The sequence below is a fragment of the Botrytis sinoallii genome (genome assembly GCF_014898435.1).
Source record: "Botrytis sinoallii strain Bc 23 chromosome Unknown BSIN_019, whole genome shotgun sequence".
Classification (NCBI taxonomy): domain Eukaryota; kingdom Fungi; phylum Ascomycota; class Leotiomycetes; order Helotiales; family Sclerotiniaceae; genus Botrytis; species Botrytis sinoallii.
In genome coordinates, this window is record NW_024066046.1 from 905218 (window position 1) to 921231 (window position 16014).

At 41.7% G+C, this 16014-nt stretch overlaps 6 protein-coding genes across 6 annotated transcripts; 2 read left to right on the plus strand and 4 right to left on the minus strand.

The window, feature by feature from the left end:
- The first annotated feature begins 21 nt into the window (after nt 1–21).
- On the plus strand, nt 22–4419 carry EAF02_009430 (uncharacterized protein). Its single transcript, XM_038905478.1, has 4 exons — nt 22–426; nt 476–3408; nt 3465–3845; nt 3900–4419. Exons 1-4 carry the CDS (start codon nt 262–264, stop codon nt 4189–4191), a joined length of 3771 nt encoding a protein of 1256 aa, XP_038754931.1. The 5' UTR covers nt 22–261; the 3' UTR covers nt 4192–4419.
- Nucleotides 4420–5008: 589 nt separating this feature from the next.
- Nucleotides 5009–5836, minus strand: EAF02_009431 (uncharacterized protein; the record flags this gene model as incomplete). Its single annotated transcript, XM_038905479.1, has 1 exon — nt 5009–5836. The coding sequence occupies one exon, from the start codon at nt 5834–5836 to the stop codon at nt 5009–5011; it is 828 nt and encodes a 275-aa protein (XP_038754932.1).
- A 670-nt stretch (nt 5837–6506) lies between these two features.
- Nucleotides 6507–7778, minus strand: EAF02_009432 (uncharacterized protein; the record flags this gene model as incomplete). Its single annotated transcript, XM_038905480.1, has 2 exons — nt 6507–7562; nt 7625–7778. 2 exons carry the CDS (start codon nt 7776–7778, stop codon nt 7186–7188), a joined length of 531 nt encoding a protein of 176 aa, XP_038754933.1. The 3' UTR covers nt 6507–7185.
- Nucleotides 7779–9459: 1681 nt separating this feature from the next.
- EAF02_009433 (uncharacterized protein) lies at nt 9460–10005 on the plus strand (the record flags this gene model as incomplete). Its single annotated transcript, XM_038905481.1, has 2 exons — nt 9460–9587; nt 9780–10005. The coding sequence occupies 2 exons, from the start codon at nt 9460–9462 to the stop codon at nt 10003–10005; spliced, it is 354 nt and encodes a 117-aa protein (XP_038754934.1).
- Nucleotides 10006–10198: 193 nt separating this feature from the next.
- EAF02_009434 (uncharacterized protein) lies at nt 10199–13107 on the minus strand (the record flags this gene model as incomplete). The annotated part of the gene is made up of 8 exons (XM_038905482.1): nt 10199–10426; nt 10539–10819; nt 10935–11068; nt 11153–11264; nt 11340–11486; nt 11561–11803; nt 12183–12281; nt 12687–13107. 8 exons carry the CDS (start codon nt 13105–13107, stop codon nt 10199–10201), a joined length of 1665 nt encoding a protein of 554 aa, XP_038754935.1.
- Nucleotides 13108–14279: 1172 nt separating this feature from the next.
- EAF02_009435 (uncharacterized protein) lies at nt 14280–15484 on the minus strand (the record flags this gene model as incomplete). Its single annotated transcript, XM_038905483.1, has 2 exons — nt 14280–15233; nt 15320–15484. 2 exons carry the CDS (start codon nt 15482–15484, stop codon nt 14280–14282), a joined length of 1119 nt encoding a protein of 372 aa, XP_038754936.1.
- Nucleotides 15485–16014: the final 530 nt, after the last annotated feature.

Consider the following 16014-nt stretch of genomic DNA (forward strand, 5'->3'; position numbering starts at 1 on the left):
TGATGCTTTCCAAACGAATCTTCACAAATATCAAACATATGATATTGCGAATAATGACTATTGATGAACAATAATACTGCACCTATCTCGGGCAGCTCAATACCATCCCTTTAATGATCAATCAAAAAGAATAAGTATCAGATTGCACTTCGAACAGTGGTAAAGATTTACCTCCATCATTCAAAACCGACACATTCCAATACCTAGGAAAACGCACGCTCACCCCGAAGCAGCGCATAGCTTCTCCCAGAGAGACTCATAATGGATGCCGCAGATGATGATAAAGATGTTTGTCTCCAAAGGGAGTCGGGAGAGCTCTTGGAAGATTTCGAAAAATCACTACACCCATTCCTCTATAATGTTACTAATAAGGGTCAATTACGAAGAAGAGTTCGCATAAGAGAGACAGATAGATTGATAGCATTGGTATGAATTCTTCACCTCTCAACATAACATCTGCTAAAGTTTCACATAGCTAGACAATTTCCAAGAGCTTCCTCAACTTCTCGATCCACACCTGCAGCGATTGGTACCCATACTAGCTGATGCCTTTATTACCTCCATATCGAAACCACCTGTGAAGTCTGAGACTCATGCTCAACTTCTTATGCCTCTATCAAAAGCGATTTGTCGATTACTCTATACGTTTTGTAAGGTTAGAGGGGAGAAAGTTATTGTCCAGTTCCTAAGTACTGAAGTCAGACTACTTGATTTGTTACTCTCTGCTATGGAAAAGGGTACATGGATAGATGATGACGCATGCGAAAAGTCAACAGAAGAAGTATGGGGCTGGGAGGAACGATATATCAATCTGCTGTGGCTTTCACAGTTAATCATGGCCCCTTTCGCTCTCCATTCCTTGTCGGCTAGTCCTCCGCCCAGTGGTGCCGAGTTATATCTTTCAGATTTTAGATTACCATCCAACACTCCGGGCGTAGCTTTACGGTCCATCGCTTTAGCTGTCAAATATCTCTCATCCTCTGGGAAGGAAAAGGATGCTGCAAAGATCTTACTAGTGAGAGTTGTTCTCCTTAAGGACATGCAAGATCTTGGGCTCCTTAATTCTACGGTGATGTGGGCAATATCTGTTTTGAATTCGATTAACACGAATCGGAATATACATCACATCAATGGCGTTCTGTCTTTTCTTTCTGGGGTTCTCAAATCATCCACGGATACCCCTTATATGGACTCTAGCTTAGAGCCAGTATTTCACGCAGTGTTTAACTTTGTGGAATCCTCAGATCGATCTTGCAAAGAAGTCCAAAGCTCCGCTGTTGCGCGAAAGTTTATCGTGAACATTTTCCGTGGTATTGCTTTGCTCAATTTACGCCCATCTTTCACAACCATAGATGATACTTTGAGTGACTCTGTTGATTTCATGTTACAATCGCTATTGGACCCGTCAACACCGGTAAGGCTAGCCGCTAGTAAAGCATTAAGCGTCGTTATCTTAAAAGTCGAACCTGAACAAGCCTATGAATTTGTGCTTGCAATTTTCGAAATGTTAGAAGCGCTGCCAACCACAGATGTTTTGAATTGGCATGGTCAAATATTGACACTATCCCATCTGTTATATCGACATGCAGCACCTCCTCAGCTGCTCAATAAAGTGATTATTTCTCTACTCAAAGCTTTATCGTTTGAGGGAAAGTCGACATCAGGTAGCTCTATTGGAACTAATGTACGAGATGCTGCATGCTTTGGAATGTGGGCTTTGGCTCGACGTTACTCTACGGCTGAATTACAAGACATTGACCTAAAATCCGAAGGGTTTCGTCATGGAACAAATAATAGCTCTACTATACAAACTCTAGCAACACATCTCGTTGTTTCCGCATGTCTGGATCCTGCTGGCAACATTCGCCGAGGAGCTTCTGCGGCACTTCAAGAATTGATAGGTCGTCACCCAAATACCATCATTGAAGCACTCGAATTAGTGCAAATTATTGACTACCATGCTGTTGCTCTTCGATCTCGGGCTATATTAGAGGTCGCGGTTTCAGCTGCTACACTGGCCTATAAAACCGATGATGAAATATCATGGCATCACTATGGGGAGGCAATTCTTGAAGCACTCCGAGGCTGGCGTGGAGTTGGTGACGCCGATCTTGTCACAAGACGAAATTGTGCTGAAGCATTCCGCCTTATAAATTTTCCAAGTGATGCCAGCAACAATTCTACCACATATAGAAGTTCTTACGAAACCCTGTGTTCATTGGATCAACAGCTCAATGACCTTGCTGTTCGCCAGGTTAATGAGCGACATGGGCTACTACTTTTTATAGCTGCTGCAATTCTTGAATGTCCGAATTTTAACGAAATAGACGATCTTAATGTTTCTTTCCAAGCATATTCGGACCAAATACTCAGGATGCTTACTTCTTATATATCAAATGTCACCACCCCACAAGGTTGGCGACGTCCTGAGTTGATCGCCGAAGCTTTATCTTGTGTCATTTTCCATTCTTTCCGTGTATTCGGGACATCGGTAATACTCGGGGGAAACCTGGGATCGCCTCCCACAGATAGTGATATATCCTCATGGTTACGTAACTCGAAGACAAGAAAGGTCATTATGTTTGAATATGAGGAACCTTACGCAGAACATATGGTTAGCGCCTCTGGTCATCAAACAATCTCTGGAATACTGGGCAATGCCATGGGCGTGCTTGACTCTCCCGATGGTCAAACCGATGCCAATACCCATGATTCAAACGGTAACATCTTGGCCTTCCAATCACTTGTTAGAAACTTTATTGGGAACTTTATCGATACTGGGTCTGAAGATTTGGTGACTTTTCTATCAGCTTGCCATCGTAGATCATTCTTTTGGGCATCTGGTAGCTATCGGGGTCTCGAGACCGATCGCATGCTAAAGCGAATTACTCAAGTCGGAAATACTAAGAGTACATTGACCTTTTCTATGCTCTTGATCTCATATTCATTATTCAAGAACGACCTGAAGAATGAAGTGTCCGAAATTCCTCGAGATGATTGGACCAATACCATTTCTATTACAATACATGAGAGCTGGAATTCCACCGAGAATATCCCCAGACGTATTTACGATATCAAGACACGATTAGCTCTACTTCCCTACTTTGCAAGAGAAAGCAAAGCACTCGGTTGTCATATTATTCATTTCTGGGATATTGTTTCTCATGGTCTTGATGACTATCATACGGACCCAGCTCAAGGCGATATTGGTTCTCGAGTCAGACTAGAAGCAATCAAAGGAGCTGCTGCTATTTTCCTATCCACAGATTTGAGAAAAAATCTAACCAATATGGAAGTGTTCTCGACAATATTTGGAAAGCTTCTACGGCTTTGCACAGAGAAATTGGATAAAGTCCGAACAGAAGCTAAAAAAGCTCTTTTGGCTATTCTTCCAACGATTGTATCTAGGTTCGTTGAATTTTTGCCCCATATTCTTTCTTACTTCTAACAAATTTGTAATTCAGTTCCAAGGTGTTGTCGTTTGAGCAAAGTTCTATTTCTTCTTATGAACATTTCCGGTTTATACTAGACCTGCAAAGTTTAGATCGCCTATCTACGAACACAACCACGAATGAACTCCAATGGCTTCCTTCGTGGACGGATAAATTATTGGAAGGATTTGTAACTTCAACTCACGCAGGAACAGAAGATCTACGCCGTGTTAGCATCGCTGCTCTGATCGATTTCTGTGAAGAATCCCTAGCGAATAGAGAATTTATTAGAGCTGCACTTGTCAGAAATCTAAAATTCCATCATCGGAAGAATGAGAAGGTGATAGTTGGTACACTAGAGACTATCGCTCTTTTACTAGATATGGGACTTATGTATCAGAATGTCGCAGTTGAGTTAGTAGTCCAATCATCTTGATTGATTTACCCATTTGCTAATGTATTCCTAAGATCTAGTCAATATCAACTTCTGTGCGCCCAAGTCGCAAAAGAAGCCCTTAGTTCTCGAATCGACAAATGTAAAGCAGCAATCAAATGTTTTGGTCGTCTAGCATTGGTATATCCAGAAGCAATGAATAAGAATTTGTCAGGGATGCTTTATCATAAGTTCCCGGGTATTAGAGACGCGGTGGTGGATGAACTTTGGGATTTGGGGGTTGAGGGAGTGAAGGGGATGGATGTTAAGGAAATTAAGAAAGGTGATGATTTGAGTGGACTTATTAGGGTGCAGCACAGTATCTGATGTAAATTCGAGCTTGAAGTCACTCAATTTCATGATTCAACAAGATTTGTATTTGTCTTAAATGCTTGAAGCTGTTTGTGGTTTGCTTTGCAAATTGGTGGCTTTTTCAATTTCTGTACGCTCTTCAAGTGGAGGTCTCCAAGCAACGCTTGAGATTTAGCACATCTGTTAAACTAGAAATATGGTTATTTCTATGTTTAGTCTAAAATCATATCAATCTAGTCTATGTCGATTTCTAGTATCGTAAGGGACTCATAGTACACCAATCGACAGTACTCCTACATTGTTACGTGATGTAAAATAATCGGATTGTTATAATATCTTATCATATGTTTGGTGTTGCTTTGAAGGGGATACGGATGAGAGCCAGTTCTTTATAAAGGGGTGGAGCGAATTAGTTGTTCGTTATCATGTGATTGAAGTTGTGTTTTTATATTCTCTTCATTATGACTACAATTATAAGACTAATAAAATCCTATTCTTCCTCCTAGCAAGTCATGGACCTAAGATGAAAGTTCTTAGATCTTTTCTTATATCCTTACTCTATATATATCCCCCGGTTCCAATTTCAAAACATTCCCGCTGTACTTCTTCTCTTTTGTAGACTTTTTCTCCTTTTTGCATTTAACTTCTTGTGCATTCTTCGATGTGTGATTTACGCCTTCACGTCGGGCTCAAAATCCTACTCGAAAGGAATCCGATGAGCAATTTGGAGTGTGAACCATACGTGCGCTGGTGGATATCTCGTTAGAGAATTGATATTAGCAAGTAACAAATAGGTAACGTTAGACTGTCTATAGAATTCCGAACCTCCTAATCAAGCACTGATCATCATTCGTTGACAAAACCTCACGTCCTCGATTGACTTCATACACACTTGCTCAACATTATCTTTCCAGCACAAAATACCATCCATCCATATCTCTCCACCTTCGAAAGCAGCATTGCAGGCTTCCAAGATAGCGGTGAGTGTAGCCCAATTCTTCTTGTGGTATTTATCGGAATAGTCATTCCACTTTAAGCCCAAATCCAGTATCTGTGTGAGCTTCTCCACTCGACCGTTCGCTCGTCTGATCCTATGAGGGAACGCAATGTTGCTAACAGCTATATGCAATGATTCTAAAATCATGACAAACCCTCTATGACAATCAATTAAATCAAGTTTGTTACCCGGCGACATGAAGCCACATCTATTTGACCGAATACCATAAACAAAACTTCGTGACCTTAGAGCGTCACGATTGCCGAAAAGATGCAGCTTTACTTGTCTCAAAGCTTTCCATGTACTCGTATACCGACCAAAAGCATCCATCTCATATTTTCGTTTGTTCCATGCCTGAGACCAGGTTGCAAGGTATGGATCGTTCCTCGTGAAGCAAATGGAAAGCTCCAGACTCGATAAATTATCGATGGCATCGACAGAAACCCTGTGTGGAAACCTGAAAGCCTTTACGAACTGCGAACTACAATCCCACGAGAAGCTTCGGTTCTCCCAAATTACTTGTCTGTATTGTCTATGGGTTTGCTTGCAGATAAGAAGAACTTGAACTTGGGGTCGGGCTTCGGAGCGGGGGATTAGCTTCTTGGATTTGGGATCGATGTAATGCATGTGTATAAGTCTGCCTTCAAAGGTGCTGCACATCATGATGCTCCATTATGGATGCTCGAGGAGAACGTAATTGAAGATTCGATCGCGGATTTCGGTGGGGAGTTTGAGAAGATGAAGTGGTCGGGTTTGTGAAGACATCGTGATGGGAGTTGATGATGTAGTTGGGGATACAGAAATAATTTATTGTATGAATTCTTCGAATGACCGAAGTAGCAGGTAAGGATTGAAACGGTATGCGATGATCGAGACGGTATATGGTGATTGAGACAATATGATAGCTGTTCTTATGTTGTACGAATATAAAAATTGAAGCTCTTTTTTTCGAAATTGTATAATCTGCAGTGACATGCATTAAGAGGAGACTGTCAGAGTATTTATAGGTTTGACGGATGCGTTCATGCAGCCCTAAATTAAGCCTTTTTTAGTCTGGTCGAGTGACAACATTAGCTCGACCACCGCACTCATCTTGAGTACAACATGTTGTTAGTATATTATCTACTTTGTGGTGATATTCAACGCCAAGATATAACTATTGGAAGCTAGAGCAACTAGATCGTTTCCTGGGTAATATGATACTCTATGTGATGTGATTGGATCTCTCTAGGTCCCAGAATCTAAGAAAACTGAAAGGATCCGATAGAACTTGGATTCGACTTGAGATAGAAATCATGAATTTGAGTGATAATGACGACTTTTCTGATGATTAGGGTGCCTTCTCATGAGAGACTAGCTAAATGGAAGTATGAAATATGGGACTTTACATGGATTTGGAGAATATTGGTAAGTTTCCAAAACTTTGTAGAGCTAAGAATCCATCAGAGTACCTTAATAGTAGTTGCCCTTACAGGTCTAACAAGGAAGACAGACACTTCAATAAGAGTACCCGACAAGTGTCGATCATATAATAGTCAGTACTAATCTTCGGCTTTCACCTCTAATTATCCTTTTCCAAGAAGATTCATTCTTAACAATTGATTTTGAGTCCAGAATATCAAAGATCACCGAGTCATAATATCTGGTGCTGTGTATACAGTCATGAACAACCAGATAAGCTACACACCAATCGATAACTTTGACTCAAAGGAGTATGATAGACTTTTTTTTTCTTTCCCAGTATCAGTGATAGTTCACGGGTATAAATTCTCCAAAAGATTTGGATATTAATACGCTCCTCGTCCCCTCGCGCTATGCCATGTTTTTACGAAAGATATAGAGCATGCAACGCTCCAATCGACATCAACCCCCATGTTGTGCTACAATCGTAGATGAAACTCCTGAATAGACAAATTACTTCCTCCGAGACTTTCAGATATCAATCTCTCAACAACATTCTTAATTCAAATTGTAACCGACCGTCTCCTCAAAAAGGAAGAAAACATCCTGCATTAGTCCCCCAAGCTCTGTCTGACTAATGCCCTGCATCTTGACTTCCACTCTCTCATCTCTTTGCCCTTGGGATTTGCTTGTGCTTCCCTCCACATCTTTGCCGCGTCCACATTTGCTGGACTACTATCATTTGGATCATTCATAAGACTGACCACGCTTAACAAGATAGTTTCTGGTGTTTGAATTGGGGTCCATCGTTCGCTTGCATCTTCGTATCCAAAGTCATCTGTTCCCGATGGATGTAAAATGGATATACAGAGAACGCCTGTATCCGCGTAGATATTTGGATGGAATGGAATTGGATCGCAAAAGGTAAGCGTTGGAGGTGCATGTGGATAGTTTTCGGGAAAAGAGAGAAGACAGCGCCAGTTGCCGCCTAGAGATTACTGTTAGTATGAGCTGCAAAAGACTTCGAGGGAGGTGAGCAATAGAGCATACCGCCATAGTATTTGCACTCGTCACTCAACATGAGCATAACATCCCATTCAAAAATATTATCCTTCACAAGCCCACAGCTTATGCCAGGTAAATCTTTTGCCTTTTGAATTTCTTTCAATTGTCTGCCAAGCAGATTTGCTGCTGCGCTTCCCATCTTTTTGATTGTCGAATGTGCCGAGGAGTCCTCGGATTATAAAACTAATGTCAAAGTTGGAGGAGATTGTAGATGAGGAGGTAACTCTGAATGTATTGAAAGTCGCAGATGGTGGAAAAGTACTGAGTATATATACGAAATACTGCCTATGAGTGAATCAGAATGATTGAAGATCAACAGGAAGTCGTCGCACATGGAGACTCGATTAAACCACCAGAAATGCACTACTACGTACCTTGTGAGGATACAAATCCAAGAAGTCGGAAGGGGGAGCTATTGAGAAGGTACCGTGAACAGTTGGGGTCCAAGAAGGATACCTGGGTATATGTGTATATTGCTATGTTATGTCAAATATGTCTGATTCGATAGAGTGGTGCGAAGAATCCTCGATGTTGTCGACTGGACTGTACTCTTCTGAATTGATAGATGTTGGAATATGTAGGATGTTTTTAGATGTACTGGAGTACAAATGAATTCAAGATACAACGATACTTATTAATCGTGAGGTAACGAGGTAACGAGGTAACGAGGGAAGGTATTAGCGTATCGGCGGATGTAGTGGGGTCAAGTCCGTGCCTTTTAATTTAGGTGAAGGTGAAGTGAAGTGTGAGTGTCAATCAATACAAATGATTGTTTTCGGAAGGCGGGGTGATTTCATACATCAATGCGAGCACGTGCGTATATACCTCTAAAATGAAGATATACTCAATCTCTAATATACTAGTACTGGAAAAGCTCAGTCGACGACGAGGTTCATTTTGGTCTCAATTCATACCTTTTCTTGGCAAAAAAAACTGACATTTCCAACGACTGCTTCTTTTTAGACTTTCTACCACAATCAAGAACAACCAGAGAGAAACTCCTCAAGTCCGACGAATCATTCACCATCAAGACAATTGCCATTTAATTTGCATGACAATGCTTCAATACTATAGGGTAATGTCACATACCAATAACATCATCGAGATCAGATTATGTCGTATTTCTATGGACAACGATAAGATGGAGGTAATATGGTAGTAGTTTGGTGACATGATCGATATATGCAGTCAAAGATCAGGGGTTCAAGTATCGGAATAATTCTTCAAAGGTTATACGAATGAGTACCTCGGGATTTTGTCGGTGTATCCAGCATGTATATATATAGTGCCTGGTGATACCAAAGCAACCTTTTTCTGTCATTCTCGTACTAGTGTTACGATGAAATACGACATCAAAAGACTGTTTAGACACATATATTTTATCAGCTCTATCAGTATTCAAGGGGGTTGAGATCATATATCCAAGAGATTTCCCCTCATTACTTCGCCGATTGCAATATCTGTATCTGATTCAAATCTAGATAATATCCGTGGATAGGGTACCGAGTGCCGGATATCTTTGCGGAGGAGTACAGACCCGCGTTATCTGTCTAAATTTGAACACTAAACTGGTCTGACAAAGGGATCTTATCCCGAGATGGAATTATTTCACGATAGCTTCAAAGGAAAGCCAATCCAAGGCGTTTGTCAATCTCCTATGGGGGTTGGCGACCGGCAAGGTCATCAGATTTGTAGAGATCTTTCATCGAGATCCTCTTTGGACACGGGAGCTTGACACTGCGTTGGAGAGTACAATTCAGGATCCCTGATCCATACTTGAGAGCACAAAACTGGTTTGACAGGTTCGGGTCCAAATCTAAATGACTTCAAAATGGGCTCAGAAGAAAGTTGATATGGGCGATTCTGGTATACCATATGAGTATCAAGAGCGCATGATATCATATCTTCGGATATGCATCGAGATCCTCGTCGATAAGGGCTACATGAAGTAGGACAGTTCAGGATTTTCCTTTGCTAACTGAGCACAGAACTAGTTTGATAGGTTCGGATCCAAGTCCGAACCACTAGACGATAGCCTCATCAGATCCTCATAAACATGGTTTCCCGGTAGTCGGCAAAGGGCATAGCCAAGAATCCTCCTTTTTCTATGAGTACAAAGCTAATTTAACGCCACATTCAGGTCTCCGAGTCCAGATGACTTCACGATAGCTTCAAGGAAATACGACGCCAGTGACTTCCACATCCTCAATCTCAATCAGTTTTTGGCACATGATGCAATATCCGCGGATATCATCGAGATTCCCTTGATTGCGGAGTGTACGGGTGTCTATCATCGCTATTCTTCTGAGGATATCCCGACTGTTCAAAATTCATCTTCTCCAGTCGTCGAATTGTTTTCACTTTGAGATCCCGGAGGGCTATCTCTGTAAACGTCCAATCACTCTCACACCCGTATCACATTTTATGGATCTTCACGACTCTCTTCCCAGATTGTTAAGCTTCTTCATATCACTATCACAATCTAATCCTCTCCTCGACCCAAAATAAGTTTTACCTTGATTTACTTCCTACGGCAGTCTATCTTCTCAATCTTTTCAATCACAGATTAGCCCCCCTCTCAAACCCAAACAAATTTCGCTTGCCGTCTTCTTCCTTCCATACCCAGCCCCTTTTCCCAACAATCTTCTCTTCACTTTCCTTAACCAATTTGCCCAATGTTTTGTCATCTGCAACATTTGCTAGAAACCTCTTTCCTGTCTGCTTCAATCTTCCGACTACAAATCCAGTTTGAGGCTCATTATTCCTTGAAAATTGTACTGTATATGTCTGCGAAATTGTTAGCTGCAGATCAAACCTCTTCTACTTAATCATTATAATCCCAGCTTCTTTCAATATCCGCCAGTGCAGATTTTCCCTTCAAGATAATAGTAATTCTCACCTCAATTATGCCTTCCCATACTCCTTTCTTGACCCCTTCCGGACCAACAATCTCCAAGCCATTTCTATCATCACTAGTAACACTCTGTACGATGTTTGGGCAAGGATTTGCATCCTGATATTGATTTCCGTCAATTCTTGGCTGTGTGGATAGACATACAACGTGCTGATATGTCAATACTCCTCCATTTGCCAAGATGAGACCGTTTGAAATTCCGGCGTTCTTGTGATTAGATACTTGACCCTTTTTGTCACGAAGTTGCCGTGTCATTTCGGTGATTGCTACAATTTGTTAGTTCATAATCAATGGCATAAAATACTCATAAAGTTCGACAATAGTGCTTTGTGTGCGACGAAAGCGTCTTCTGTTTAGGAGACCTCCTCGACTTGGATATACATACATGTAGACTGTAATTATTTCCTGCACCACCAAATGATGTCAAGCCCCCCAACAAAGTAATTGGTCTTGAAGGATCCAAAAAAGGAATCTTCAAGTGATGAGCAGCGAGTTTCGGGACTATTGGAAAACATCTATACTTTTCGTCAGCTGAATGGTCTATGTTCCGTTTGACTAATTGTTTCCCTCCCCCGCCGATCTTGTGAAGGTGCACCTACGAGTAAAAATCAAAAACATCTATATCCTTCGTCTCCAAACCCGAAACATCCAATGCCGAATCAAGTGATGTTTCTAAAGCTTCACTGGAATGGAAATTTGGTCTTTCCCAAACTATTTCCATTAGCTTTTGCCTTACTAAATTTCGCTTCTTCGATCAACGCGAGAGAAAGGAGACAGATAGCATACAATTATCCTTCTCGCGCATCCCAGCACCACCTAATGGATATATCCATTTACCTTCCGGAATACCCAGCTCGGTAGCAAATGAAACAGAAGTAATGATGCAACTTGCGGCCATGTTGACATTGTTGAATGCATTCATTAGGAGGGGATCTATAACATCCATTAACATTTTCATTCATCTCACCTCCCCCTTTACCTCTTCAAGTCCCGAGAATGTAACTCACATGGCCAACAAATCATTCTATTCCCCTTTCCTACCTTTCCAATACTCTCTTCGCTTAACTTTCCCGCCGGCTCCCTATTCCAAGCAAATTCATTCCCAGCCGCGACAGCAGCAAATTGGGCATATAACTTTGCAGATTCGGCATTATTGTCTGCTTGGGATTGATGACGATGGGCTCGAAATGCATTTTCGTACAGGGGGTAAATGTGTATTGGGAGACCGATTTGATGGATTGTTCCCAGTGCTAAGGTAGGGGGTATTAGTTATAATCAAGGGTTCTTGGCAAGAAGATGAAGGAGATGAGATTATAGTCTAGAGCGGGTGATTTGTTCCACTTGGTATTGATGGCGGCTATTGCTTGTGTGCGAGATCATACAAAATCTTCCCTAACTTCTCTCAAATTCTCTTCGCGATCGTCTCTTCGCAGTCTTTCGTGCTCGTCGGAATCAATATTCCACACTTGTAAAAGTCGCTGGACTCCACAACAAGTAAACACTAATGCTCTTGTATCTCGACTGATACCTTGTTTTGATACCCTTGTATTCAAAACGGGAACCAAACCAAGCCCCAGGGGCAACATTGTAAAATTCCCAGTTCGGAGAATAAGGCAAAATAATACATACTCTCAACTCCTTTCGGTAAAGCCAAAATCTTTCTTGGGTCACCGGCTGGCGGCGTCCAGTGCGAAGGATATGTACCGATCTTTGATGCGGATGAAATCACTAAGCGCATGGGAATCATTAGTAAATATTTGGTCATAAATCCCCTTCTCGAATTTCAGCGCTCCTTTGAACTGAGTTTTGTTCTCGCTATGGATCATTGCATCTTCTCTCATGCTGTTCTCTATCAGCACCAGCGTATAGAATCACTTGATGGTACTATTTTCCATTTGAGAGATCAACTTGATCCAATTGATATCGCTTCTTGTAGTGCTGTGTGCAATGTCTCCCCCCTTTTCCTTTCTTCCTCGGCCTCGCTTCCTGCTCAGTCTCTCTCCCGTACCTGATTTTCACCATCTCCAAGTCATCACAAACAATACCCCTCCTCAATTCGAATCCACCTCAACCCTTATCACCGAAAACAAAAATATCACAAAACACAAAACCAAAAAGGAAAAAAAGACTCACAACTGCCCAACGCCTCTCCCCCAACCACAACCGCTACTTTCGACTCTCCCCTTCCCACCCTCTGACACGCTTCATCCAATATCTTCACCGGCGAATTCCCGCCATGTTCCGATTCCTCTTTATACACTTCCTTTCCCAAATTATCACTCCCCCTCTTTCCTTCCCCCAGAATCCCATCCAACACACTCTGACACACATCCACATACGGCCATGTCCAATTCCTTACCACTCTCACATCATCCACACTTTCTCGTAATATTCCCAATCTCTCCCGATCATGGGAAATCCCGGTATCCGAAAATGATTTCGAGAGAGATTGCAGCATAAGTCCCAATGGTTCGATCGCATCTTCAACCTGCAGCGAACGATTTATCACATCGCCGACGCCAATGATAATGGGTGTTTGTGGTGGTATTGACATTGTGATTTTGAAATGTTGAGACGAGGAGGTTTGGTTCAAATGATTGCGGGGTAGGTTGGAGGAGATGTACTGTTAGCTATGATGGATGTATGTAGCTATCCAACATAATTACATCAAAATAACATTCAAGTATACGCAAGATATGAGGTCTAGTATACAATATGCAAAATCGAAAGAAAGATTGCAAGAAATCACACAAAGATATAACTTCCTAAGTAGAAATACAAAAACCGAACCCGCACCCACATTTCCACCACAAGAAGCCACCAATTCCTAGTTCCACGTCCCTAGTTCTAATCACATGAATATGATTCAATTCAATTCCATCATATCACTAAATACAACAATCATCCGATCCCATTCCCGCATGCGCGGGGACTTAAATAACAAAAACATACCTCGGGCATCGGACTCGGTTGGATAATGTAAAATCTGGGGATATTAATTGGATTGGAATGTAGCCAAGGGCTAAGGGCCAATGGGGGCAAAGACCGTTGAGAAATCCCTGGAAAGGTGGTGGATATTGTAAATTGCGTACCTAGTAGATCCGGGGCTCGAGCGTTTCGTCGTTGCGAGAGCATAGGTTAGAGAAGAGGGAAGAGAATTAGAGAGATAGGATAGGCAGGCTCGGCAGGCCATAATAAGATAGGAATTCTTCAGTGACTGCGATAGATGTAGATGAATTGAAAACTAAAAGGTAAAGAGACTACAAGTTGGTATGCCTATAAGTATATGACCAAGTCCAGGCTGAATATGAATGATATGGAGGTAGAGCTGAGGTGTGTATATTTTAGGTCAGAAATGGACATACTTTGTCATCAGATAGGTCAAATTATGAAGTAAGAGTAACGTTCTATACTCTTGCAACAATTACATTGCGTAAACATCGAGCTCCAGAGTCAAAATTCACAGTTTAGATCAAGAAAATTCATCATATTAGCACAAGTGAGTATCAATTTCATTCGCTAAGTAGTCATAATATGTATGAAGTAATGTAGTGTGTGGGAGAACAACCGTAGCACGAAAATTCGCCTCTTATCCAACCCCTTTCCGTTACCTCCCATTGAACAAACGAAAATTCAGGACCAACATCTCAAAAAGAGTATCAGTTCCCACCAGATGATACAGAGTTGAGATCGGTTAAAGTTATTGATATGAAGAGTATCTACCTCTTACATCTCGAATTGAATAGGTGCTCCATTGCCATCTGTTCCGATGACAACCTTTTTGTGATCGGCACCAAGAACCATAAGGACTTCTGCACATAAAACGACGGTGAAGAAAATCGCGACGGCAATCTCCATAGCAGCAGCCTTGATATATGCCTTCAAAAGTCTAACACGTGAGTTCCAGTCAAAAGTTTTCCATGCATCAAGGGTTCCCAAGACACCATCCTCAGAAACACGTCCACCAAATGTACGATCGAATGGTACGATAGATTCATGATCTTCGGAAAGTAGAGAAGCTTGAACACGAATAAGGCTGACACTTGCTGGAATGAGAACAAGGAAAGCAAGGGCACCGGCTAGAATAATGACGGAAGCTGTTTGGATACCCATAGCTGAGACTTGTTGCGGGGTCATCTTTGAAGGTTCACTCTCGAATGATTCGAAGAGACCGATTGAGAGAGCAAGGTAACCTGGGAGGAAAATGGCGGCTTGTTTGGCGAGAGCAAAGACAACTGTTGCTGGAATAACCTTCTTGATAGTTGCAACATCCGGCATTCTCTTGAACCATGGAAGTGGGCTTGGGTCCGAGATAACAATGTGTGTCCATGCCAAACTGAAAGGTGCACAGAGGACATTCGCAAGAGGGTAAGCGAAGATGTTGGGGAGGAATATAGAGAGGAAGTTCATTTGTAGACCCAAGACAAAGGTTTTGACGAAGTGCATTCCAACACCACGTAAATGACTTTGCTTTCCGGCGCGGGCGCGAAGGTGCTCGATGGTTGATTTGAAGCTTGAGGTAATGGGTTTCTGCTTTACAAGTAAGAGTTCCGGATCAGCATCTCCTTTGTGGTCGAGCTTCGCATCGGGATCTTCAGATGTGAGAGGTTCGAATAGGATTGCCTGAGGAGATTCGACCATAAGAAGGGTAGGAATGAGTCTGGTGAAGGTATATTCAACCTATTCTGATAGTTAGATGATGAACTCATGAACCCAAGAAGAATAGCATGAAGAGAGTAGCCTTAATTGTCATTTTGTAAACATACCATAAAGTCCATGATCAAGAACACAACAACAGTACTTGCGATCATCATGACGCCCCAAACTGGCATTTGAACTTCTTCAGTTGGTGATTCTGTACCCCGAAATGCATCAAGGCCTCTTTTCGCCAGCCCCATAGTTGGGAGCATTTCTCTTGGAAGTATTCCCATAATGTCGACTTTATTCAATACAATTTCTCGATCGTTTGCGTTTTCAATATTTGATATCGTGGTAGTTGAAAGGGTTGTATTAGGAAAAGAAAGATGATTTAGTAGGAAGTTTTTATTCAAAGTTGATGAAAGAAAATAGGAAAGGAAGAGAGAGTGTGAGTGAGTAAGTTAATCATGAATGAAACATATGAGGCGGGTAATCAATACGAAATACGGGCGAACATAAGCGTGCGGCGTCATTGCTCCTGAGATTGTGGCGCAGTCGTCTTAGGAGCCTACCTAGGTAGGTAATCTATCCAAACCATGAAGAGTGATTACATAATTCATTACATTGAGACCTGCAGATTGTCTTTAGAATACCCATGGAGAAGTCTGTTTATGTTTTTCTATATTGGTTGATAAATAGGTAAGATTACCAGCAAAGATGAATGGCTACAAAAGAACAACTTAACGTCTTGAATGCAATAACTCCAACCAACTTGATATCCATCCCTTTCATATCATATTATTATCTATTCCCCCCCCGGATA